This window comes from Agelaius phoeniceus, chromosome 7, assembly GCF_051311805.1.
Source record: "Agelaius phoeniceus isolate bAgePho1 chromosome 7, bAgePho1.hap1, whole genome shotgun sequence".
NCBI lineage: Eukaryota > Metazoa > Chordata > Aves > Passeriformes > Icteridae > Agelaius > Agelaius phoeniceus.
The window spans coordinates 25,067,457-25,093,282 of NC_135271.1; the positions used below are offsets into that span (position 1 = coordinate 25,067,457).

The following is a 25,826-nucleotide window of genomic DNA, read 5'->3' on the forward strand; positions in this document are numbered from 1 at the left end:
AGTTTCCACATGACTGGATCTTTTAATATACCACTTAGGCTTAGTTATTTACTGATTTACCATATCTAGTTCTGCACAAAGAACTACATAGTTGAGAGGAAATCCTCCTAGTGCCTAGCTGTGAGCTAGGTAGCAACAGCACTTGAAACAGTTAAACTTGTATCTTTTCCCAAGCCCAGCTCTAGAGAAGAGAGAAATTTAACTAGGGGCATGCAGGAGGGGAAGCAAAGTACAGATTAATCTAAGACATTGTAACAGCAATAGATGTCAGGGTGCTTTCTGGATCAATTATTTCCTTCCATTAAAGAAAATCAGCTGCCACCTCACAAAAGAGAGCCCCTACTATCAGCAGGCAGTATTCATTTCACAACCATTTCTTACTCAGTAATACGGGTGGAGCAGGTGGTTGTATATAAAACTATTTATCTCTTCTGTTAAAATCCTTACAGAAATTACACAAGAAAAAGAGAAATCAGGAGACCCGAAACTCTTAGTTTATTTTAATTATTATCCTGCACAGTTGCTTCAGGAAAAGAGGAAGGATCTTCTGAATAAATTTTTCTTTTCAAAAACTCAACTGCATCTTCATTTTTCATTTCCTGAAACTTCTTGTTCTGGATCTGCAAGAAAGTAAAAGGACAGGGTACATTATTTCTATTGTCCAAACTACCCTGTCCTACAAACCAAGTGCTCAGCAATGAGAAGGCCACAGGAAGTTGTATTCTGAAAACAAGTTCACTTGAATCATTGTGTCTATAAAAATCAGAGAAATATGCCGAAGACACATAGGTTTCTCAGGTACAAAGCAATTTGTGGCTTGAATTTTTTTTTCCTTAACTAATAATTTACTGATAATGGTGTAGTAGCTTGTCTTTTAGAGTTCCTCTCTCTTTTCTCCCTAGTGACAGCACCACTATCCTCTAACTAGAAATTATACACAATTACCACTGTGGAGATAGCCCACCATTCCTGGTGAACCTTCATGCTTTGTAGAACAAGGCCTGATCTACCAAACATACTCATCACTGTGCTGCTAACAGAAACAGAGATAGTAGCAGGGCTCTTCTTACCAGAATCACATGATAGCCCAGTTTATTTAGATGCCTCTTCTTCATTGCCAGCTTCCCCTGGGGGTGTGTTGTACCCAGACAGAAGGCAGACACAGGAGCAAACAGAAAAGCCAACCTGCAACCAAGGAAAGTAGGGAAGACTTCACTGTACAAATGCAAAATAATAATTTATGAGACAACGATTCCATGATGTCCATTAGCACTGCAGAATATACATGTGTCATTCCGGTAGGCAAAAGTATCAGGACTGCACAAATTTCATTATCTTCTTCTTTCTTCAGGTTTAAGTAATTTAGACTCTTTTCTTCCATGAGCTTCACACAAGCACCAGCATCTACCCAAATACCTACAGCAGAATTAGGCACTTAGATCTCCACTTCTCCCACAATGAGAAGGAAATAGATCATTCAACATTCTCCATTAATTTGACAGGTTCTGCATTTACTTTGATCCTTTGTTAATGACATTCATAATCAGTCACTTCCTGCCATAATAACCTATTTGGAAGGCTGAGGAAAGCTGAATGCCTTGGAACACTGAGTTTCTGTTACACAATTCACTAGCTCTCCTTTAATCAAAAAGCAAACTGTACAAAATACATTGCTGTGCAGTGATCCAGCACATAAATGTTAAGCATTACCCAATTCTGCTTAAGCATTACTTAAATGATATATGTCCTGCTTCAGTTACTGAGAGGTCAGTCTTCTACACAAGATTAAATTGATCATCTAAAAGGTGGATATCATGATCCTTTTTATTCAAATTATATTTCAGTAGCTGAATTAACTAACATATCACTGAGATGCAAATTTTTGAGACTTGAGAGAATAACTGAATGTTTAATTGGACAAACACTTTAAAAAAATTGCTACCTGCATTCATTACAGGAGTATCAGATCACTGTGATGTTTCCTGCCTCTTTCTCTGAAATGTTAAGTGTTAGCCTCTGTTAGAAGAAGGTATCGAGCTGGATGAATTGTTGCTCTGCACTGGCATGGCAACTTTTGGATATTCTGGTGGGCACAAATAACAACTGAGCCACCTACTTTACTTCTGCAAATCAGTGAACCAAAGAAGTAATTGGACAGGATACATGCAAATAAAAAGCATGCTAGAAAAAATATGCAGTAAAAAAAATACCACCTCTGAACACGTGAGTCAGGATGATCATCTGTTGCAGTTATGGGGAGCACCTTCTTTCTGTCTGAATCCATTCTGATTTCAAAATCTGAAAACAAAACAACAAAACATTTAACTCTGCAAGAGGTTAAAATTAATGTTGTCATTTGAACCCATTAATTGTTCAAATTGTTCTCAAATGAACAGCTCATTTGAAAAAGTTAATAGACACCATCACTGGTCTACTGGTCTGTTTCTAATTGCTCATCTCTAATAATTGAATTATTACTGATAGCTTTCCCTCCCAACAATGAATATAAAGCTATGGCTTACCCATCTCAAGAAAAAAAGTATTTGTTTCTGGAAACTGCAGATTTGACCTTAAAGAGTGAAATCATTATTTAAAGGAACTACTCTTGATCGCAGTCTGTCATGCCTACTCAGATTTTCCCAAAATCCAATTCCTCATTAGAAATATTTAGGAATACAAAACCAAAAGAAGTCATATCCCATTTTAGAAATGAAAGTAGAGCCTACATCTTAGCCAGAACTCCAGAGAAGAAACAAGAGAACAAAAGAGAAGAGAAGAGCAAATAAGGCAGCTGCTGTTTGGCTTTCTTTCTAACATAATTTGGTACTAACATGTCAACTCTGTCAAAGCTGGCCACATTGGATTTATGTACAATTAACATCTGCTTGCTGATGCCTAAAAAAAAAGTCCAAAGCAGCTTTGTAAACAAGAGAAATCATAAAAGTTTTAGTAAATTGACTTAAAAACTTTAATAGAAGCATCCTTAGAAGTAGATTCATCAATCAATGACATCATTTGTTAAATTACTGTCTTCAAAGTGTTAAACTTTTAATCACTTGCACCCTATTCAAATTTATTTCCATCTCATCAGTTTGAGGATTATTAATCTGTATTAAAATAATATGACATTAATATCACTTCATACCAATATGATATCTGTATGGCAGCCGAACATTCTGCAGAAACATGTTCTCATCTCCCAGAAGTTCTATCAGTGCCTCCTGAGCCTTTTTGAGATTAAGAGATACTAATGAGGACATATTCTCAGTCAGCACAAAGGCAGGCTTTGTGAAAGAAGGGCTGTCAAGTTCCATACACGTTTTCACACAGCGAAGCATCATTGTGTTTTGTTCCTTAAGATCATCTGAAAAAGGATACAAAAAATATTACATGCAATATATTATCCCACAGAATTTTTCATTTCATTATCATCTATAGTCTAGCATAGCAAAATCCACTTGGCTACTCTAATAGCTGTACAAAATTGTAATGTGGAAACTAAATTCTCCTACAAACCACTGTAGCTCAGAGCATTCCAAATCCCACTTTTACTCATGACTCAGGTACTAAAGTTAGTTTGCAATGGTTAAGACTGCCTTTGTTTAAGTGCACACCTACTGTTAAACTGTTGCCACCATGGGGCCAAGACAATAAGCCTGATTCCCTAGAGCAGATCCAGATCACTCAGATCACCATCACTACATTAGCTTGTCTTGAGGACTTCAAATTTAATATTAATCATGCTTATGTTCTTTAATTTCTAATCTGCTGATACAATTACAACAAATTACATACACAGGCAGACATCCTGTTTAAAAGAAGAACATGACAAAGTAAGGTCTGACCTGGCAGTATAAGTTCATCCTTGCTGTCCTTTTTCAGCAGCTCATCAAGGGCATGCTGGGGAAGATATCCTAAGATGCCAAGTGAATACACTGCCTTCAGCAGCTCTGTGCTGGAAATCTGAGGCAGGCACTTGTTCAAGCAGCGATGAAGAATCTCAAAAAACCTTTTCCAAAAGAAGAAGAAAAGTATCTAAGTACACAAATAAGGCTATATGAAGTACATTTTTCTAACAAAAATACAACTTAGGAATCTTTATTATCTTGTATAATTGTATTTTGTGTTATCTAACATTAGTATTTGATTCTTATTTTGAGGATACAGCTACCTATCTCTAGGTAATTAGAATCTCTAGGATTTAGTAACCTGGTCAGTCTAGAACCTGTTTAGTCTTTCAGTTAAAGAAAAAAAATCATATTTAGAAAAAATACAAAAAGACACAGCAATTTACCTTACAGATGAATGAAACAGGATTATGAGCTCTTTCACAAATAAAATTAAATACTAGATGCCATGCATTACTCTGTAATGACTATCTAACATATTATCAGGCACTCTAAATGAAAACTTACAGATGCTTTTGGACTCTGGGAACATGGTTGAGTCGTGAATACACTCGAAGAACAGTCAAAAGGTTTTTCAAGTTAAGGAAATCAGGGTCTTCTGTCACCTTCTCAGCAAAAATATCCAGCAACTCAGTAGGCTGAAAGCCAAGTGCCTCACAGGCAGAGAGAAAAAGGATAATCTAAAATAAAAGATAGTTTTATAAGTCAAAAACCCAGTGAAGTTGATCCTACCTGTTGATTTCATAGAAGACATTTTTAATGAAAGCAAATTTTTCAAAACTTTTGTTTCTTTACTTATCAATAAATAGAACAGCATTTAAAAAATGCAACAGCTTCATCAGATTGGTATTCATAAACATTTGTTCTCCAAAGATCAAGCACAAACATAAAAAAAGGTAAGATGGAAGCATCAAATACTCTATTAGTACTGCTATAAATTATTTGGTCTCAAAAAATTTACCTGTCTTTTGTCCCAAAGGTAGGCAGTAGAATTAACATAGTCTGCTAATGCTGAAAACAGTTTCACATTACGGTACTGGAGAGTGTGACAAACTTCCAGAATGAGAATTAACTGCCGAAATGGAACATCATGGATGTTTTCTGTAACAGAAGATCAAAGAAGGACAAATGATAAAAAGCAATGGGAGCTGTAGGTTGGAGAGACTGAGACATTGTAGGAACAGTTTGGTTAAGGGATGGAGGAAGGGAAATATATGATAAGACACTGTGCAAGACTGTGACTAGCTAGGCAAAACTCAAATGAGCTAAAACATATTAAGAAACTGAGAGACAGAAGAAACCAAACTAAGCCAGAATCAAGCTACAATACATCAATCAGCTAAGGGGACAAATTAACAAAATAAGTAAGAAGATTGTGTTCCCAGGATGTCTTCTATTCCGGGATTTTTGATTTTCAGCATGCATCAAAAAAATGCTGCAGAAAGTCACTGCTCCCTCTGTGTATGCCACCTGGCCTATGTGCTGAGTGCAGTGGAAGTCCTATGGGAGAAGGCAGGATGTGCAATTAAACATTGTGTCCTAACATATATGAATGACCAGGACAAATAAAGACTGTACAAGCAGCCTCAATGCTTCTGGGTCATTTCTATTAAGAATGCTGTTTTGCTACCTTTGTGCTTTTTGAGACACAAATTCTTATGTATTTTAAGCATGAATCAAAACATACTGACCACATATGCTTAAGCAATGTACTGGAAAGCTATAGAGAGAGGTGAAAGCATTAGCTTTCATTTAATATTTTTGTGGGATACAGCATGAGGCTATTAAGCAGTACTCAATAATTAAATCCAGTAATCAAGGAAACACTATTTTTCCTTTAGTTTACCAACTAATTACACTAAGTCACCAATCCACCCTGTAAGCTGCCAATTTCCAATTCAGATTTGTTATAAAATTTTATTTGAAATCTCTTTTCCTTGCTAAAATGAAATTCTTTTTCTTAAATCCTGTGTACAGAAAAAATTAAAGAAAAATATGTAATCCAGATAAATGTTAAGAAGGGCAGAGATGACAAGAGCTATTTGCTTTTATTATTGATCAGTAATTTTCTGTTCTGCTGCTTGTCAAATGGCTCCACATAACTAAAATATCCTGTAAAACAAAAACGTTTCCTGAATTTTAAAGGAAATCAGAAAAGGGAGATGAGACAATAATTAGGAAGAATTTGGTATAAGGAAGGGAAATTTAATTAACATATTTTTTTCTTACCCTGGATCTTTTTACTGCAGGAATTCAGGATTGGAAGGGAACAATAATTCATTGCAGCAAGAGCCAAAAACATACGCAGCGCATTCGGAAAAGTCAAACCATCTATTTCTCTCAGAACTGCCATCTAAAGTGAACCAGAGTTTATTAAATCCTTCATTCTTCAGGTATATTATCATTGCTTTCTGGTGAAGACATTATCACCAAAACTTTCCCAAAGTCCTTAGTTCAGATTTATAGGAAAGAAAAAGAAGCAAAAACCAGTAAAAACACATAATAACTACTGTCAATTTCTTAATACACAATTATAGCAGGTCAAGTGCTCCAGAAATGTGTCACTACACAAGTTCACAGCAATTTGCCTTTATAAGGTTATTTTAAAAGAAAAAAGCCTCATTAAAGGTAATTTCCAAATACAGTGAATACACATCTTCTACCAACTTTTAAGAAAGAAGCAGAAATAAATTAGACAGAGTTAACTTAAAAGTTCATAGCAGTCCAATTATGGTTTTGCATGTGCATGAAAACTGTAAGCCTCCAAAGTGATTTAATAGTATGTGAGTGGCCTGTATTTTACATAAACACCCAGCTACGAATATGGACTGAGGCAGAGAGTCAGCTCTGATGCCAGAAAGGAGATTTCATTTATCAAAGCCATCATTAGCTTGATATAAATGACAGTAAAAATGAAACTACAAGTTATATTGACTGTTAAAATACAATATTTTCACTCACTGTATAGATATCAGAGGTTAAATACAAAATGCATCTCTAAGAAATTGCCCTGTAAAAAAATAGCACCCTGTGGGCTCAGAATATTAAGTGCTCCCTGTAGTTAACAAGTGCAAATGTTATTCTCCTCTCAGTTTTATAATGTTTCATGAATGCTATTAAAACCTCTGACGTCAGAACCCTACAGTTATGTGATGAAAACACCAGTAGGCCCTGTTTGAAAGAAGGTTTCCAAAAGGGTTTTTAAATCAGGGGACAAAACCCAGTAACCCTGCCATAATACCTACAGCCTGCTCCCAGCCATTGTACTTCCCGGGGGACCTACCACATACACAGGAAAGCAAGACCATGAGCTTGGGGAGTTCTGGCATCTCACTGCCACCAGTCCTCCTGCCCTGTACAGTTACTGGACACAGCCCCATCACAGACCAGTTTTCTGTCACCTCATCTTCAGCCACAGGCTGGGCAAGGGAACCAGGAAAGAGCCTGTGAGTGCTTCCAATGAAACACCATGTGGCCAACCCAAAGAGGTGAGGGCATTGCTGTTTCACTGCCTCAATTTGTTTTATTACCAGCCTCCAAATATAAGTTCCTCCTACAGATATAGCTGGACTCTGATGCATATAGCAAATACAGTTGCCTTTCCATTACATTTTCAGTGTCTGCAAAGAACCATACACAATTTATCAACTACACAAGAGCAGAGGCTTTGTGGGAGTAAAAATGAGCCTCCAACTAACTTTACCTCTAATTTCTTTTTCAGAAAAACTGGAGCATCTTTTCCCAGGCATTTCATCAGGTTTTGCAGAATAAAGATGTCTCTGATGCTTGAAATGCGCTGCTCCACTAGTAACCTGATGGAGAAATACACACAAGAGCTCTCCTCATTTCAGCACAAACAGGTAAGTACCCCCATTCTTCTTCACTGATGCAGCCCCCAGGTGAAAGCTATAATTCCTTGCTCTTCTCCTACCTTCCTTTTTTTGAAATGCTGACAAGTCTACATGACACAGCTGCGACACAGATATTTTACACATGGAAACAATTATAAATGCTTTCTTAGTGTTAATCCTGATAGATGAATTGTTGTTGCTGATACACTTAACAGCAGGGACACCAGAGCAGACTGCACAAGCGACAGTGCAAATATGAGTGCTGTTAAGCCTCAAGGAATTAACAATCTTCTGCAGAAAATTGCGCATTTTTATCTTTAAATCATCGATGCGCAGGCAAGTTCTGAAACAGACAGGAAACTCAGGAATGGACACAGACAACAACTGGATGCAAGTGAGGAACAAAACCAAACAAACAGTGCTGTGGGCTGAACAGGAGATAACAGAGACTGTCTGCACAAGATGAAGGTGCACCCCTAGCACCTCCTCTTCTGGCTCAGTGGGTGGTACTGTAATTGTTAGGTCTGAACCACCCTTAAATATACCTGCACAGGTAAACATACCTACAAAAATATTAAGTGTCACTTTCTAAGGCAGTGCACTGCCCTGAAACTCATCCCTGCAAATGGGCCAGAGCTCCAGACATCAGGACAGAAAAGTGTAGATGGCACTCCTGCTTTCCACCAACTTTTAAGAACTGTGTACCTGTGCTTCCAGGAGAACTGGTTTTTGGGTATCACATCCACTTTCTCAAAGCAGAACGTAATACAGGGTCAAAAGTACTAATCCATGGCAAGTTTTGTGATAGCCTCAGTAAAATCAATCTCATGGGAAAAGAGCATTTTTGGTTGCACACATAAATCACACAGGCCCAGAAAAAAAGCCAAAGAAGTTATTCTGATAAATCACTACACAGAGGGCTTGCTGGACACAACTAGTCTTCATCTAAGTTTTCAATTACTAAACTGCAAGAAAATATTCCCAGGCTGCTAAACAATGCTTTTCATCATGAAAAATCAGACAGGTCCCTAAATAAGATGGTCTCATTATCTCCCGTCTGCATACAGATGAAAAAGGGATAGATATGTGAAGGGACTTGATCAACATCACAAAAAAACTGCACTGGTGGAGCTGCAGTCAGAACACAATCCCCTGTGACCAGTCTAGCACCCTTTACCTCTGAAAAGCCTTCCTCCTTGAAACTGCAAAGACAGTGCCAAAATTCACTGTCCAACACAGCTCTAATGTCATGGGATCATTTAAATCCTAAAACCACAGAACATATTTTATGTGCAGACATACCCTGGATGATTTCTAACAGACAAGCATTTCAACAACATTTAAATATGAAGGACACGTGAAAGATATATTTTTCTCACTGTAATCCAGCTTGAAGAGCGCTCACATTCTTGTCTTTATCCATTCCTGCTAAAGTAGTTGCCAAAACTGAGATACATCGATTATCAAGTTGATTGAGCTTCTCCTGTTAAAAGTTTAGACAATGTCGCATTACTTCAAACCAGCAAAAGTTTCAGAAAAGAAAAACTGACCACTTTTACTCTGTAACTGCCATTTTCTTTTTCCCCCTGAAAAGTCAGTTTACAATCTTTATTTCTGCAGAACCCACAAGGTCTCACATCAGTCAAACTTAGTTGATTTGGAAGAGGTAATGATTTTTGAGATTTCTGCTCTCTTTTAAATCCGAAATCAGGCAGCGGTTTCAAAAGTTAAGGAAATTAGCAGCACACACAAATGAATTATGGGAACTGTTTCCATGGAACATCAGACTAAACCAGGGATGTAACCCAACTCTCTTTGATGCTGCACAGCTTCCCAGAATTACCTGCTGGTCATTCATCCCAAACTGAGGAGCGGGGTTTTCACACGTACCTGGCACACCCTCACCAGGGTCTGGAGCAGGAGCGTGTTCTGCGGCACGCCAAGGTTTACCAGGGCGTGCAGGCTGAACACCAGGTCCCCGCGCGTCATCCTGCGCGCGTCGCGCAGCAGCTGCTGGCACAACTTCACGAAAGCCGGGTGCTCAAAGATCAGCTGCTTCTCGTAGCGCTGCTGCTCTTCCGACAGGTTCTTGTAGAGCCTCCAGGCCATGGTCAGAGAGTTTGTGTAGTGCTTGATGGAAACAGCTGCCTCTGCAGCCAGGTCCAGCGCGTCGCAAGGACAGGAGCACTTCTGGAGGCTGGCAAAGAACGGGTCACTATGATCCACTGCATGCTTCGCTTTGAAGCTCCCAGAATCATCCAACTTTTCAACTTCCAAGGAGCTCTGGGAAGCCTTCTCACTCACCAAAGCCTCTGCACCTGTGCTATAAACATCTGTCTTTTGAGATACAAATCGAAGGGATGATCCATGCAGAGAAGGCAAAATATTTAAAAGTAATTTCCTGAAGTTCACATTTCCTAAGGGATCCCTGTATCTGCCAATCCATAAAACGTGTTTCCTTGTTGTGGCTGAAGATTTGAGAGTGAGCATGGAACTGTACCTATGCACACATCTGACAGTATTTAACAAATAACTTATTTTATTATTCATTTCTGCTAATGCCTCATGGACAGATTTGAAACGCCAACTCAAAGTAAGGGATCCGAGGATCCGATGACATTCTACCAGTGGAAACAGTCTTGCAGAAACTGCACAAGATCACACATCTGTAGAAACAATTGAAAATTATGGATTAGTTACCAGACCTTCAACTCCCACAGTTTCAATTGCCAAATCTGCACACTTTTACAGGAAGGGAGAAGATTTGGTAAAAGACCCCCGGAAAATGATTTGCAGAGAGGCTTTTATTTGGTCTCCTACATTTCAGTCAAATATCTCAGCACAAGGACAACTCTTGCTTCCTCCTTGCTGCGCTACCTGCCAGCTCTGCCAGGAAGCAGAGTCTTTTCCCAAAGGACCTTTCCCCAGGCACACGCGTCTCCCGACAGGGCTCTAGAGGGTCCCTGCAAGGCTTCAGCAGCGGGTAACGGGATCCCACCCGCCAGCCTGTCCCAGTCCGCCTGCCATCCCACGGGACAGCCGCCTTCCCGGCACAGCCGCGGGCGCTCGCTCTCCCGGTGCCAGGGAGAAGCCGCTGGCTTTCGGGATCACTTCCCGCTGGCCCTGGGAGCGCTGCCCAGCAGGGCGGGACAGTACACGGGTACAGAGGTCTTTCGGCGGCTCCGCAGCGGCTCGGAGTACGCCGGAGTAACGGCGGGGCTGGCGCCGGGCAGGGCCGGTCTCCCGCGGCCGCGGTTACCTCGCACACGCACCGCCGAGACACCGGGCCCGGCGCGCCGCCAACTCCCGGCAGGCCGCGCGGGACGGACGGCACGGGCCGAGGGACAAACTGCCACGGCGCGCGGCGCGTTGCTGAGCAACGCCAAAGCGACCGTTGGAGGGCGGTGCGCGCATGGCCAAGTTCGTGGTGGCGGGTGAGGGGAGAGCCGGGAGCCGGGCAGGGCCGCACCGGCGGCGGCGGCACCTTGTACCGGGACCCGGGCAGGCAGCTCCGGCAGCAGCACTTTGTACCGGGAGCCGGGCGGGGACGCACCGGCAGCAGTACTTTGTACCGGGAGCCGGGCGGGGCAGCTCCGGCAGCGGCACCTTGTACCGGGAGCCGGGCAGGGCAGCTCTCCGTGCTTGCAGCAGTGGCCCCTGTCTGCGGGCTCACCCCCGTGCTCCTTTGCGGCTCTCCGGGAGCCGTGTCCGCACGGAGCGCAGCCTCAGGCGGTCCCGGGTCAGCGCTCCCCCTCATCCCGCCGGTCAGGCGTCAGCATCTCTGCTGCTGTGTCCCCAGGAGTGGCCTCCTCGGCCCCTTGGACGCTGGCTCGGGAGTCTTTTTCAGCTGCAGAATTACTCTTCCTTAGCTGGCTCACAATAAACAATGTTTAGTCCTTTAAGCCCTTATCAGTGAATGACAAAACCATCCAATTGTGCTGCTGTTGCTATGTTTACAGGTAAGGCAAACTGCCCTTACTATGCCAAAGCTGAACTCCTGGCTGACTATCTCCAGACTAACTTACCCAACTTCAGGGTTCACAAGATTACTCAGCACCCTGACAAGTGGGAGGTAAGAGATTGTAAGTCAAGTCGCTGGTAGATGCTCCAGTGCTCTACAAACCAAGAAATATGCTTATCTGCCGTATGTTTCTTCTTCTCCTGTATTAGTGGTTTGCTGTGTAGATAGAGGTGCTGCAGAAGCATCTCTGGCTGTGAGAGCCAGCCAGAGGAAAGGTTACAATGTTTTGAGCAATTGACATCTCTGAGTTTTACTACAGAAAATGGGCACAAAGTGTGGACCAGCCTCAACTGTATTATGTCAATAAAAAGTTCAAGGTGTTTTTGCTTGCTTGCTTGGTTTTCTGGGGTATTTTTTAAAGTATAAATGGCTGTTCAGCCTGTAAATCTTTTGCTCACTGTGATTACATATACCTTCAGGGTTCTTACTTGTCAAGGGCCTTTGTGGAATTCAAGGGCTTTGAATTACAGTGGAAGTATGAAGTTAAATATCACATATTTGTTCACAGTGTGGATGGGCCTGAGTACTTATGTCATAGACATGCTGCCTATAAGGCTCTGAAAAAAACTGCAGCCTTACTCCATGAAATAGCCAGTACTGTGGTGTTTATTACTTTGTGTATTTTGCTTTACACCTCCACCAAGTAATTCAAGCAGTTAAGTGAAAAGCAATTAACCTGTTCACCTTACTTACCTTCCGTGGCTGACTAAGAATCCTCAGATTACTCTCTGCTTCACAACATTGCTGTCTTCTGTACCACTAAGACAACTAAGTGAAATCCAGACCTTGAGGTGAGCTATCCCACTGTATCACCATACCTTGCTTTGTGTTATTCCTGCATTTTCTACCCACTGGTAATTAAATTCTGGAGCACTTTGTAATTATATATTGAGAGGAAATAGTAAGAAATGCTTGTAGTTTTAATGTTTAAATGTTACCAAATGTGATGTATTAAAACATCTGGTGGGGATGTCATCAGCAGTGGCTTCATGACATTTGTGAAACAAATGGATGGGAACACAGTCAGTCTCCTATCATTTGGAGAGAACTGTTGGACCGTGGAGGGAAGGGTCAGCTTCTGGGAGGACTTAATGATTTTCTGGAATATGCTCAGGTAATAAGCTGCCTTTAATACTGTAAGCCCATGTTTTACAAAATTGTTGTTCCTTTTACCTCCTTCAAATGTAAAATAAAGCAATTGTTAATGTTACCTTGATGGGCTTGGACTGCCATTTGCTTAGAGATCATCCTTTTTGTTCTTAGAAGTATTATGGCATCACTTCAATGATGCTGAGTGAGGAAATGTTAGCCATTGCTGAGGAGAACCTGCAGGCACATCTTGAAATTGTAAAAGAGGATGAAGAGATTAAAAGTCTTATCAAGCCTATGCAGATCTGGATTACCAGGTGAGAGTGAAGAGAGTATCTGTGAACTTTTACTCTGTTCAGGAGAATACACTTTTTCTTATCACATATAACAGGTGTAACCATCTGAAGTTAATCACAAATCCCTGTAATTTCATGAATTGACTTGGTTCTGCACCCTCACTATTAGTATTTAACTTAGCAATTAGTATATGGCTTAGAAATAATTTATGGTTTTGTTATGTTCTACACCAGTTCAAAATGAGGGGTATGAACAGGCATCATTTAGCCCTCAGATCAGTTTAGGGAAAAGCAAGTACTTACAAAATAAGCTAGAAGTTTTATAGTGCAACTATCTTGCATTAAATGTTGTTGGAAATATTAGAGTAGGTAAAGAGTAGGTCTTTACTTATAGAAATTCCTGTATATTCCTGTAATTTCTAGTGGTCCTAATAGAGCACCTTAAAAATTGTGGTTCTATAAAGACATACATTTTAAGTGGTGGCGTTGACTGAAATGCACAGGATGGAGAAGCCTTCAAATGAAAGGCTTCAGAAATGAAAGGAGGACCCAACTCTTAATTCTTAACCTGTTAAAATGACAAAAAGAGCAGTAAAGGATACAAGCTAATGGTATCTTTAAGTGTAATCTAGTACAAAATAAACACCTTTGTGTTTATGTAATACTTCCAAACAAGCAGTGGTTCATTGTTAACTGTAACTTTTCTACATCCTCTCTTACCAGTGCATCAGTTCCAATCTGTTATCATCTGATCCCGCTGTTGGCAAATGGAGAAGTGTTTGGGATGACCACAGAAATCAGTATCCATTTGCTTGACACTGAGCAGTTTAAGGAGATGCTTCGTAGTATTGTAATGGAAGCTGAAGACATGGCATTCCCACTTCTCCGCAGTATTTCAGAGCACACAAAAACAGATCAGGCTTTTATTGATGCTGATATTATCATTGTTCTTGATGATGTCCTCTTAAACCTTGAAGTCCAATCCCTTGAGAACTACATCAGAGAAGTGAGTGAGATCTGCCAAGTGTATGCTCCCTTGATTGAGAAGAATGCCAAGAGTGAGGTCAAAGTCATTTCATCAGGAAAAACCTTTGCAAACCTTAAGGCAACAATGTTAAGGATATATGGCCCATCCATTAGGCCTGAAAATATAATCGCCATTTCAACATCCTGGGAAAGTGCAGCTAAAGCCATGCTGGCCAGGAAGCTGAATATGAATACAGCAGGTGAATGTTTATGTAGCATTTGGGGAATTCAGTGCACCTTCAAGAGTAGATATTTAATTCCAGAACAGTTGATGTGCATGCAGAAATGCACAGTGGTGCACCCACTGAATTTCTTGGCTGTACAGAATGCTGGAGTCTTTGCTTGCTCTGAGATGCAGCCCTGCCACTCTGGTGTGTATTTCATACTGCAAATATGCTAAGGAAGACAATTGTTTTGCAGATTGGGAGCTAGGACTTCAGGATTGCATTTGCACTCTGTAGTGCGTTGTTGTTTTGGAGCTGTGAATAAACATGACAACATACTGCTGTGCAGATAATGAGAGTAAAGTAGAAGTGTGTTCTAGTATTATTTTGAGGTTAATTAACTTTCATTTTCAGGTCAATTGTTATAGCTTCGTTTTATTTGCACAGTTCTGCACTGCATAGCAAAGGGGTGCTCTGACAGTCTGCTCAGCATCAAGATTCTGTAAGTGTTGCATAGCTAGAACTGGTCATTGATGACAAGTCTAGATATTTTGGAGCCTAATAAAATAAAAAAGCAAGTTAAGAGACTGAATAGTTTATCAGCAGGTTATTTGAGAAATCTTTTTGCACCAAAGCAGGTAGGTTTTTTAATGATAGTTTTTACTGATCTTATATTTATTTTTAGAGGATTTTAGAAGGAACATAACTGTATGTTTGCTATATGATTTGTTACTGTTTTAAGAGTTAAATATTTTCTAGATTTTGTCTATTATTTACAGTAACATGATATAAATTAAAGCTTTTTCAGCTTGTGATAAGGTTTCATATGTTAGGGATAACTTGGTTGCATTTTTTAGATCAAATAATTTCTGCTAGCAAGGCAGGGCACAGATTTAAATAATTCATTTTGAAAAGGATTTATGAAGCTCATTTTTCTGAAAGTATTTGTCTTTTCACTTTCCTTTGTTACAGGAGTTAAAGATGTGATTGTTTGGGGCAATATTACTGGGTCTAACTACATTGATTTGTCGCATGCAAAACTTTATGGATATGACTGTGCTATTCGGGGCCCTCCTAATTTTCAACGTCCTTTGTTGAGTATGATTTATGATAGGTACAGTACAGATTTATTTCTTTCAAGTAAAATTAAAGAACTGCTTTTAATCCATGCTTATCTGGATTGTCTAATAAAACATCAATACATGTTTTTGTTTTCAAGATTTGTCTTTACTGATTGGCACTGTACATAAAGGAAAACACAAATTGAGGTACTCCATCTGCAAAAGAAGTTGGGTATCTCCTAGTGCTGTGCTGTTGCACTCTCCTGCTAACTCTGTCTTTAATTATATTTTTCCTACATTTTAAATGTGTTTCTCTTATATCATGAGCAGTTTATAAGAAGTGATGGATGTCCAGGTAGTGATTTAGATGTCTAGTTTGCATGAAGGAACTTTGAAATAGTATTAAAAGATTTCTGAACCTGAATTTCATGGAATAGGCTTGAGCATACTAATGTTGTCAGTTTCCCAAAATAGATGATTTGGTAATATATGTGAAAAGGATATCTAGCAGCTAGATAGCTCCCTGTGGAAAGAACAGTAGCAGAGAAAGGGTGGGTGCAGTGAGAGGGCAGCAGATATTACGTACACCCAAGCCTGGCTATCTGGAGCTCCCACCCTAGTCTAGACTTAGCATTTACTGGAGAGCAGACATTTCTATGTTCTAGGCTCACAAAGGCAGACTGGTTAGTAGATAGGTTCTTACAGAAGACAGTAATATATAAATTACATATAAAATATTAAATTACTTATAAAATATAAATTACAATAATAATAAGTTAAGACTTGAGTAAATGACCTAACTTTCACAGGACTTGTAACTTTTAAAGCTACTTTTTGTTAGACTTTTTTCTCTGTCTGTAGAAATGCCTTGCTTTCAGCAGTGATGTTTGAGTAAGTTTTGACTATTTTCTTTAGTTTAGTTCTTTTTTCTCTAGGAAACTACTCTTCCTGCAGTCATCTTAGTTTGTCATGCTTTGTCTCTCCATGTTGTGTTGGTAGCGAATGGATCCATTCAGAGCTCGTGTCGGCACAGAGCACGCTGAGTTCCCGGGTGTCCCGTGGCACAGGAATGTTACCTGCGCATGCCGTAGCCACAGTGCTGCGGTACTGGTACCATGGCTCTCCTTCTGAGGAGATCATTTCTGTGGGAATACTTAGTGAAGGTAAAGCTAGCTGTGCTTCACATGTTCTCTTGTAGCTTTGCCCTGCATACAATAGCTTTTCCCCATCTATAATGTTATTTTTAATCAATATTTTTCATTTAATAAAATCTTGTAAAACAAATCATGTGAGGCTAAGAGTTTGTTTCATCATGAGAACTTCCAAATCTAACAGAGCTTGTGATAATGCTCACTTTTTAGAGGCATTTCTTGGGTTAATGTTGTCTTTTTGCAGATGATCTCTTAGTCTTTTCGTTTAAATGCTTTTCTGATGTGTTTTGTGCAAGAACTCTTTATAATTCTTAGAGCCTAGCCTATGAAAGTGTGTTCTTCTTGTGTAGTTATGTAAACCAATTAATGGAATATTTCACAGCAGCCATTTAACCCTTATGAAATCAATAATTTTCCCCCTTTTTTAAGATGTACACCTGATACACAATCGTGTAATTACAACACAGGAAAGACACCTGTTGGAGATGGTCCAGAGGAGGGCCTCACAAAATGATCAGGGGTGAATGCCTCTCTTATGAAAACAGGCTGAGAGAGTTGAGATTGTCCAGCCTAGAAAAGAAAAGGCTCTGGAGAAGAAAAGGTTCTGGAGAGACCTTATAGCACCTTCCAGTGCTTAAAAGTTCTTATAAGGAAGATGGGGACAAATGTTTTAGCAGGGCCTGTTGCAATAGGACAAGGGGCAATGGATTTAAAGTGAAGGACGGTCAATTTAGATTAGATATAATTAAGTTTTTTACCATGAATGTGATAAGACACTGTAACAAGCTAACCAGAGAGGTGGGAGACGCCTCAACCCTGGAAACATTCAAGGTCAAGCTGGATGGGGCTCAGATACATTTGAAGATGTCCCTGTCCATGGCAGAAGGGTTGAACTAGAGACCTTTAAAGGTCCCTTGCAGCCCAAACCCATCTGATGCTATGGTTCATGCACATCTAACTAAAGTACAAAGTTACAATAAAAGGGACATTCTTTTTTGAACTGTAGATTGGAAAAGATAGTCTCTGTTTATAATGAGATCTTACAGTTGTAGACATTTGCAAGTCTGTAGGATTTAGTGTTGACACTGGTGAGGATGTAATCAGAAATAACATGTTTTGTCCTTTTTTCCCCCTCTTCTTCAGGTCAGTTTTGCATTCCTGAAGGAATTATCTTCTCTATGCCAGTGAGGCTCCAGAATGGTAACTGGGAAGCCATGACAGAATTAGAAATTAATGAAACGACCCAAAAAGTTCTAGGGCGCTTAGCCCACGAGCTGGTTCAGGTGAGGGTTACTTGAGTCTCGTGTATGCACATTCTGCCACCTATGGGCACGTTGTGATACAACTTTGAGCACAGACCTTTAAGTGTTAGATGTACAAACTGCACACGTGCACTTAGGCATTGTAAAGAGCAGGTATTTATAAGTGTAAGGTAGTGTTTGTGTATTGAAATGAACAGACAACTGTTCTGCCCAAAAAGAGATGATAAAATGAGTTTGTCTATGTACATGTAGAATTTGCACTCCAAAGTTCTGTAGGCTTTGTGCAAAACAGAAATATTGCCTTTCATTTAATGTTTCTACATTCTATGTTGATTTTTTTATATGGTATTCAGAGTATTTCTATGCTAGAAGACATATCTTTTGGCATTTTATGGCTGTGATTTGCATGAATGAAGACCAGACCTTACTAGAATTAGGGATTTTTCAGAAAATATAAAATCATTGAGTACTATTTTCATAATGAACTTCTTGTCACTTAATGAGACAGAAAGAATTTATTTGTACTATTGAAATATTTAAAAAGACTGGTCCCAAACTCTACATTCCAGCTTTAATCAGGTTTTGTGATCTTCAAACTACTAATGTGTAAGAATTATTTTGTTTTAACGTATTTTAAGTTTGTGCTAGAAATTGGAGCAGATTAAAAGAATGGGTGATATTAAAATATGCTTTTTCTTCCATTTAGGAAAAGCTCGTTGCACTGAAGGAAATAAACGAAATGCATCCATATGAAGCAGAGTAAAAACTCCACATCTTCTCCCAAGTGTTTCTCTGCTGCTTTTCCTATTATATTGCTTTTCAAGTTCTGTCCTCATTCATCAAAATAAGAACAAATGAATACTAAAGGATGTTATAATTGTTTTTTCACTTTTTCTCTATTTTCAGGTTGTGAAATTCCTGCACTTTTCCAATGTTCTCACCATTTCTTTCTAATTTTCATTCCTACAGACCTTTTCCCTACTTTGTTTTCTTTCTCCCTTCCTTCAGATTCTTTCTAGTGCTTTTATATCAGCCTATTCCTTACTATGAGCTGTTCTTTGCCATTAAGGAAGGGCTGAAGAATGGGGAAACTATTCCAAGTTAGAGCCTCTACTGAGCACAAAGCCTTTTGGTTATCCATGCTTGGATTTTGGGAAAGGACTAAAGACACAGTAAGATATTCTTGATGAATGCAGAATTTAATTATTTTGCTAACCATGACCTTGTTTAACCCAGACAGGGAGTTCCCAATGAGATAAGAGCGTCGTTCCCTGTCTGCTCTCTAACTGTATGGCACTGCTGTTCTGTAGAGCTGTCCTGTTCCTCTTGTGTCAGCGTTCAGTGCTAAGCAGAGTCCTTCCCACTGCTAGCAGCAATGTGCTTAGTTGTGGCCTTCTCCTGTGACATCAGTATCAGGTGTTCAAGTATTCCCAAAGTGCCCTGCTTTATCTCCTTGCATGTGGAAGTATTTTAGGAGGCTAGGAAAAATAGCTCATGTTTTGCCTTTTTTTTCAACAGAAATGGAAACCTTACCTACTGGGTCACTTTAGCTAGAGTTTTCTGGAGGAGAAAATGCTGGAAATTCTCATATTAAATAAGGTTTCCATTGCCCAAAAGAGGAAACTACAAAGAAAGTCTAAGCATTGCTGTAGCTTTTGCAGTATTTTCCTCATTAAAAAAAAATCCGTGAAATCTCTAGGTGGAAAAAAATTTCAAAACCAGCATGAATGTAACATTTTTAACCTGTAGACCAAAGTAAAATTTCTACTGATCTTAATGAATCTAAGATTTCATTTGCATCTAACCACATGTTTCTTCAGACCAATAAACTATTGCAAAAACATAGTTTAATGCCTAAAATGTTCACATGAAAATTCTGACCACTGTCACATACAGAGTAGAAGTTTTGTAATTCCAAATATTTTTTTTCAGAGGTACAGAAACACAGTATTTTTGTAATAAAATATCTTCTTAGGAAAAATTGATTTTTAAACAAAAAATATGTTTATACATCTCCTTAGTGACAAGTTCATCTTTGTTTCCATGTTTTTCTTATTTAATGAGTTTCAAGAGAATACTCATGTGTTTTAAGTCAAACATAATTAAATTCTTGTTTAAACAGAATTGTTGAGGAACCACTTTTACTTGCATCTTTGGTGTCTTAAATGATGAAGATTGTGTTAATGACATTCCTGTACTTGCTAATTTTTTATCAGATATGTTTAAAACAAAATAGAAAGCTTCCTGTTCTTTGAATCAGTTACATATATTTACAATAAATTCATTATTTCTGTTCAAATGGAGGTTCAAGCTCTGAATAGGGGCAGACTTCCTATCTGAGGAAACGAAGATAATTTACTGGCTGATTAGGACAGGACTGGGAGGGATGTCTCACTGGTCTTAGAAAGAAGAGCTCAGAATGCTGGGGTATCACAAGGGGTCTGGAAAAATCTGGGGTTCTATGCAAAGTGTATATGGGAAAAGCAACATTTAGAGGAATTGAGATATTATTGTAAGTATCTTCATGGAAGAGTTCACATGGAAATTGTAGAGGTAGGTGTTGTAAAAAGTCTTGAAGAGAAGGGTTAGGAACCATTCATTTCATGGGAAGTAGTCGCCAGGGAATTAGTTTCCAGTAGTGTATGCACAGAAGATTGGCTGAGTTTCTGAGGAGCATCTGGAGGCAGATGTCTCAGGAGAAAATAGCAGGGAGGGATGCTACCACTAGTCTCTACAAACTGCCTGGTTTTTCTGTAATTCAATTTCCAAGATAGAAAAGTTAGCTTCTCTAATGTGTATTTACATTTGGGCTTTTTCTATATGAATAGGCTTTAGTAATCTTACTCTTTGAATTCCTTTATTCTGCCAGTGGAGATAGTTCAAACAACCTGCAGGTCAAGCACCAGCACTGCACAGCTGTTAATGAGAGGGAAAATAACTCTTCCTGCAATATATAAGTAGACCTATCTGACTTCTGAGTCACCAGCTGAAAACCTCTCTTCTCAGAAACTGGGAGCAGAAAGAAAAAGCTGCTTGGGATGTCTCACGTATCCTAAATTATTCTGACTGGATTTGCCTAGTGGTGTGCAGGGAAATTCAGGTCTTTCCTCATGGAAGCATTAGTGAATGGAAAAGCTTTTTTTCCTAGCTTTTGTTTAGGAGAAAAAGAAAGAAAAAAATAATAGGAAAGCTAAAATATGGTAGCATATTCAAAGTTGGTTACAGCTGTAAAACAGCAATTGACTTAGTCATCAGTAAGTTTGGGTTTTCTATAAGTAATAAGCAATTTCTGGGACACATTTTTTCCCAAGTCCCTAAGTCATGTTATGTATGCTGGATATTCATGGTATTGATGACTCCTACTACCTAGCTGTTATGGTAACCATTGAAAAATTTATGAAAAGGGCTTTAAGTTGTATGTGTCTTACAAATGTTATATATAGATTCCTCATAAACCCTAGCATTTGGGTGTACTGAAGAGCTTTGTGGTTAGTCTGAACAATTCTAGTTCTAGGACATTACCACTAGGGCTTACTATTTTTCTTCTTTGTGTAGCTGCCCCAACTCTTTGTTACAGCACACTGTGCTTTCTACCTTACTGTGTCAGCTTCTACCTCATTTTCAGTCTCTATAGCAACAGTTTCTCAGCAACTGAGAGATGCTTGGTAAAGGCCTCTCAATTTAGAAATATTGCACTCCAGCCATAAAAAAAAAAAAAGCTTTGAAACAAAGATCAAAGAAGTTTTATCTTTAATAATTCAGGATATTTATTACTAATTAATTAGTGTTCTCTGTTTTGACTGCTTAGACAATTACCTGATACTTTGATCTGGGCCTTTGCTAGGCATTTGTTGTGAGCAGCTTTAATTTAAAAGCAAAACCTTTAGAACTGTGTCTTGAAGTCAACTTTTAAGTGCTGTAAAACTACTGGACTTCTCTGGCGGTGTCATCTGACTTCTGGACCTTCAGTAAGTAATGAGAAGAAGGTAAGTGCAGCTACTGTATTTAAGAGGAGAAAATAATTTTGGCCTTTGAATAAAACATAGAATGTCTTCACCCTTCACAGGAAACAAAAGTAACTGTAGGTTCTTTTATGCATATTTAAGATGCTGATCATATGTTGTCTGATTTCAAAAGAAAAGTCTCTGTGATAAAGTTGATTGATCTGCTGGGGGGTTTCTGCCTTACTTCACGTGGCTCGTCTTCCTCTGTACTTTAATTTAATTATGTAGCATGCTTCAAAATGCATTTTATTTGCTAAAGTTAATATTCTAAGAACCTGTATGTCAAACAAAGCACATATAAGTAATCAAGTGTAACTTTTCTTTCACATTCCACTAAGAGTCAAGAAAAAGGCTATCCTTGTTCTGCACATAAGAGTCTTCATGTTAATGGGACCAGGACTGTTAACTGTAACAATTTCCTTCCTGAGTATTTGTACATAATTTTGTTTGTTTGTTTTCTTAAGTGTTTTTCACTATTAAAGCACACATGTAACTGAAATATAACACATTGGCTGAAATAGTGTATCAATGGGCAAAGTTTCTTCAGGTTTCATGGGCAGCAGATACTGCTTCTGCTTTCACATTGTGTTCATGTGCTAACACTGCAGTAGATTCTCTTTGTTTCACCCAGGCACTCCTACTGCAGTCAAGATCTGGACTGTCCAAAGAGTTTTGTATATGAAAATGTATACTGTACATACATTAATAATGTTTTCTGTAACTTTTTGGAAGGAGGGTTCATAGATATGATGTAATTTGGTAAAACACAGAAACACATGGTTGACTTTGAGACTATCAATACCCTAGTACAAGACTATAGAGTTTTTTTCCATATGGGTAATTTAAATGTTAGACATTGTGTTGTACTGGACAGAGATCTGGTCATCTTACAGTAAGTATCAAGCGCTCATATATTATGCATGCTGTATAACTCAGTAATTCAGTGGATGTGTTCTTATTTGAGTGAGCAAATTCTAATGAGTTCTAATTTAAGTGAGTTTAACCTGAATATTTTTACATTAATCCGTACATTCATTGTCCACTTTCTTTATTTTATGTACCTCTGGTACAGAGAAAATAAAGGAGGTAAGCTATGCATTTGTAAGTCTACCTTCTAGATTGCTACATGTAGCTTTCACCAAACACTTATGTTTAATTCATTGCTCTGTGTCTTCTGATTTCACTGATTTCCGTACATGAACTTTTCTGTCAAGTTATGCAGAGACTCCTACTACTGCAGCTATTTTAGGAACAGTTGTATCATATTTTCATATATATTGCATATGAATATATATCTATAGGCAAACTTATGTGCCTGTGTGAATGCTGGGCAGTGCTGTTGTTTTGCAGAACCTGTAGTAAGAATGAAAAAAATGCCATTATGCTTCTTTTCCACTATTATATTTTCTAAGAAGGACTACAGTAAAAACTGTGCCATTGTAGTTTTGAATGAAAAAGACTATCAAAACAAATCTGTATCTCAGTATTTTAAGCATCTAAATTCAGGTTATGGCTGAAATTTAGGGACTGAAACACAAAGTTGCAGGTTTCACCAATTAAAATGGTGAGGAGCATATTTATGGTAGACTAAATAATTTTAGATCATTGAATATTTATGCTTCATAAATGTCCAGTATTCTGTCATGTTTATGAAAAATGATCAATGATTCTAACTGAAAAAATGTAAGAAGTGAACATTTGTTTAAGTTCAGATTTAACACCAAATTTATTATTTAAGTTTTAAATAATTTCCAACTATTTAATTTTTATTTATTTTAGCAAACTTTCCCTTTGTTCTCCACAATAAACCATATAGATGGCCTTTGGAATCTTGTGTGACTTAGATCCATTATACCTAGTGCTTTGCAATTGCAGTGTTATCTGAAAGATAGTTACTACTAGTTAATTCATACTTACATTTCTGTGATTGGAAATACAATGCAGTACAGAGCATTAGTGAAATAAATCCTGAGGGAAGACATTCAGTTTCCACTATTACAGGGACATAACTACTTTTGCTTTCACAGTTGTTAATGTAAGTATGTACATGGTTAAGCTTTGTTTTCCCCTTCCATAGCAGCTCAATAAGAAACAATGTTAGCTCAGCCTAAAACTTTAGTTTTGCTTGAAAATTTTAGAAAATACTTTTAAGTAATTGCAATCAGTGAATCTGAGGAAGAGTCTGGTGCCCTCTGTGACCTGAAATTGTACACTGAACCATGTAGTAATCCTGCATGTAAACACTGAGATCTTAATAGTGAAAGATCTCATTTCCTGTACTTAAAACTGTTTTGAGGATTGGTTTTGCCCTGCTACAGTTTTGCAGTTACTTGAATTACTCCTATTTTATGCTGAGCAGAGAGCTTGCCATTTGCTGGCATTTCTCTGCATGTGGCACCAGAACTATTTTGTTTAATGTAATTCTGTTTAATTTAATTTCTGAAATGCATCCAGTGAATTGTTCAGATTAAAAGGTTTAATTTGAATGGTTCAATATGTCTCTGTCTAGAATATGTGGTTTTACACTTTGGTTTGTTTTGTTATAGAATGCCTAATGCCATCTGGTAATTTCAAATGGATCCAGACTTGCAGGGTAAGGATTTTTCTTATTTTTCCCCAACTTTTCTCAAAAGGCATTTCTGTGTCTTTTTGAACAGAAACTACTGAATTTTAATGAAATCATGCCACCTTGAGAATCTCTGTGCTTTAGCACGTAAATGACAAATTACAGAGCTGTGATGTCCTACCTTTATTGTTGGATGTGTCCGGGCACCTTCCTTGCCACTATCACATTGGCTTATGGAATGGTCAGGCACACAGGGCCATGATCCCTAATTTATAATAAATGCTAAGGTGCTTTGCATACTTTGAGATAGGCATGAAGATGGCCATACACTCCCTTTTTGAGTGCAAAATTTCAGCGGACACCTCATCTGCCACAGAGCACCTCAAAATGCAGAATAGCAGGTAATCAGCTGAAGATGTCAGGAATCAGCCCACTTCTCGATGTGCAGGAGCTCCTTTGTCAGCTTCTCTACAAAGGGCATTTATATTTCTTGAGGTGAAATTTGACCCACAGCAGAATGATTACATGCTGGTTTTCTGTCCAGAGGGGAAGCCCCTTTCCTACGAGAAATGAAAGATTTTAATGTCCCTAAATAGCCTCTCATCAGTAATAATTCTAAAATGATTTGCTATTTTACTTATGTGTCCCCACAAGTTAATTCTGGAACTGTGCTTGACAGGCACAGAATACCCTGCTTTGAAGCCACATTTTGTTTGTAAGGGTGGACTAGAATTAAGTAGCAGATGGCTACTAAAACAGATTCTCTTCAATTTGAAAATCATCTTGTGCATGGAAGGTGTTTGAGTTGAATCATGTGTATATTTCCAACATTTGTATTTGAGAATAAGCATTTGGAACTTAATCCATAGCCTAATGAAAACTGTGGGAGTTCTTCTGTTTCTTTCAAAAAGGCTTTGGATCAGTTTATTGAGGAAAGAGATCTGATGATGCGTGGAAGTCAAAACTCATTTTTTACATTCTATGACATGCTACACTGCATCGCCAAATAATATCACAAAACATAGTATGACAAGAGCAGGACTAAACAGATGGTATAGCAGTTATTGGCATCTTTCTATAGCTTAGGCAGCATCTGGGAACCAGAAGAGCCCATAATTTGCTGACTATTAATATTAATCTGTGGTATTTCTTGGAAACCATTGCACACAGATTGGCACCTTTCCAGACTGAACAGGTGAAGTATTTTGTGAGTTATTTCTACTCATTTATATATATTTATTGCTTATCTTTAGCCTTAATCAACTGTGTGTAACTCTCTCTGAAGTACAGGGAGAAAAGAGTCTCTGAGGACAGAAGGATAACTGATAAATCCCTTTCTAGTTTCTGAAGTTTAGTGAACAAGCCTTGTTTTTTGGTCTTGAAGTTCTAGGTATATCGGGTATAGGTCATGGTCAGCATCTCTTACT

General features: G+C 38.6%; 3 protein-coding genes across 6 annotated transcripts in view; 2 read left to right on the forward strand and 1 right to left on the reverse strand.

Moving 5' to 3' along the window:
- Positions 1-478: 478 nt before the first annotated feature.
- FASTKD2 (FAST kinase domains 2) lies at positions 479-11,101 on the reverse strand. 3 transcript variants are annotated; one of them, XM_054636452.2, is made up of 12 exons: positions 11,019-11,101; positions 9,650-10,425; positions 9,139-9,242; positions 7,612-7,720; positions 6,138-6,261; positions 4,870-5,009; positions 4,416-4,588; positions 3,846-4,009; positions 3,146-3,364; positions 2,214-2,298; positions 1,071-1,185; positions 479-620 (listed from the first exon to the last, which is right to left on the reverse strand). In XM_054636452.2, the coding sequence occupies exons 2-12, from the start codon at positions 10,307-10,309 to the stop codon at positions 501-503; spliced, it is 2,013 nt and encodes a 670-aa protein (XP_054492427.2). In that variant the 5' UTR covers positions 10,310-10,425; positions 11,019-11,101; the 3' UTR covers positions 479-500. The 3 variants fall into 3 exon arrangements, with proteins under 3 accessions (XP_054492427.2, XP_077037431.1, XP_077037430.1); XM_077181316.1 differs by having other exon boundaries at positions 11,032-11,088; XM_077181315.1 differs by having other exon boundaries at positions 10,637-11,078.
- On the forward strand, positions 11,092-19,768 carry MDH1B (malate dehydrogenase 1B). 2 transcript variants are annotated; one of them, XM_054636661.2, is made up of 9 exons: positions 11,092-11,193; positions 11,719-11,831; positions 12,760-12,894; positions 13,044-13,186; positions 13,889-14,391; positions 15,328-15,469; positions 16,416-16,579; positions 17,711-17,850; positions 18,536-19,767. In XM_054636661.2, exons 1-9 carry the CDS (start codon positions 11,172-11,174, stop codon positions 18,590-18,592), a joined length of 1,419 nt encoding a protein of 472 aa, XP_054492636.2. In that variant the 5' UTR covers positions 11,092-11,171; the 3' UTR covers positions 18,593-19,767. The 2 variants fall into 2 exon arrangements, with proteins under 2 accessions (XP_054492636.2, XP_077037432.1); XM_077181317.1 differs by having other exon boundaries at positions 11,156-11,831; positions 18,536-19,768.
- Positions 19,769-21,276: 1,508 nt separating this feature from the next.
- Positions 21,277-25,826, forward strand: part of DYTN (dystrotelin) — a 77,313-nt gene continuing 72,763 nt past the window's right edge. The window contains exons 1-2 of the mRNA XM_054636791.2: positions 21,277-21,815; positions 24,380-24,426. Coding sequence (XP_054492766.2) covers positions 24,408-24,426 — 19 coding nt within the window. The 5' untranslated portion in view covers positions 21,277-21,815; positions 24,380-24,407. The remainder of the gene's footprint in view (positions 21,816-24,379; positions 24,427-25,826) is intronic.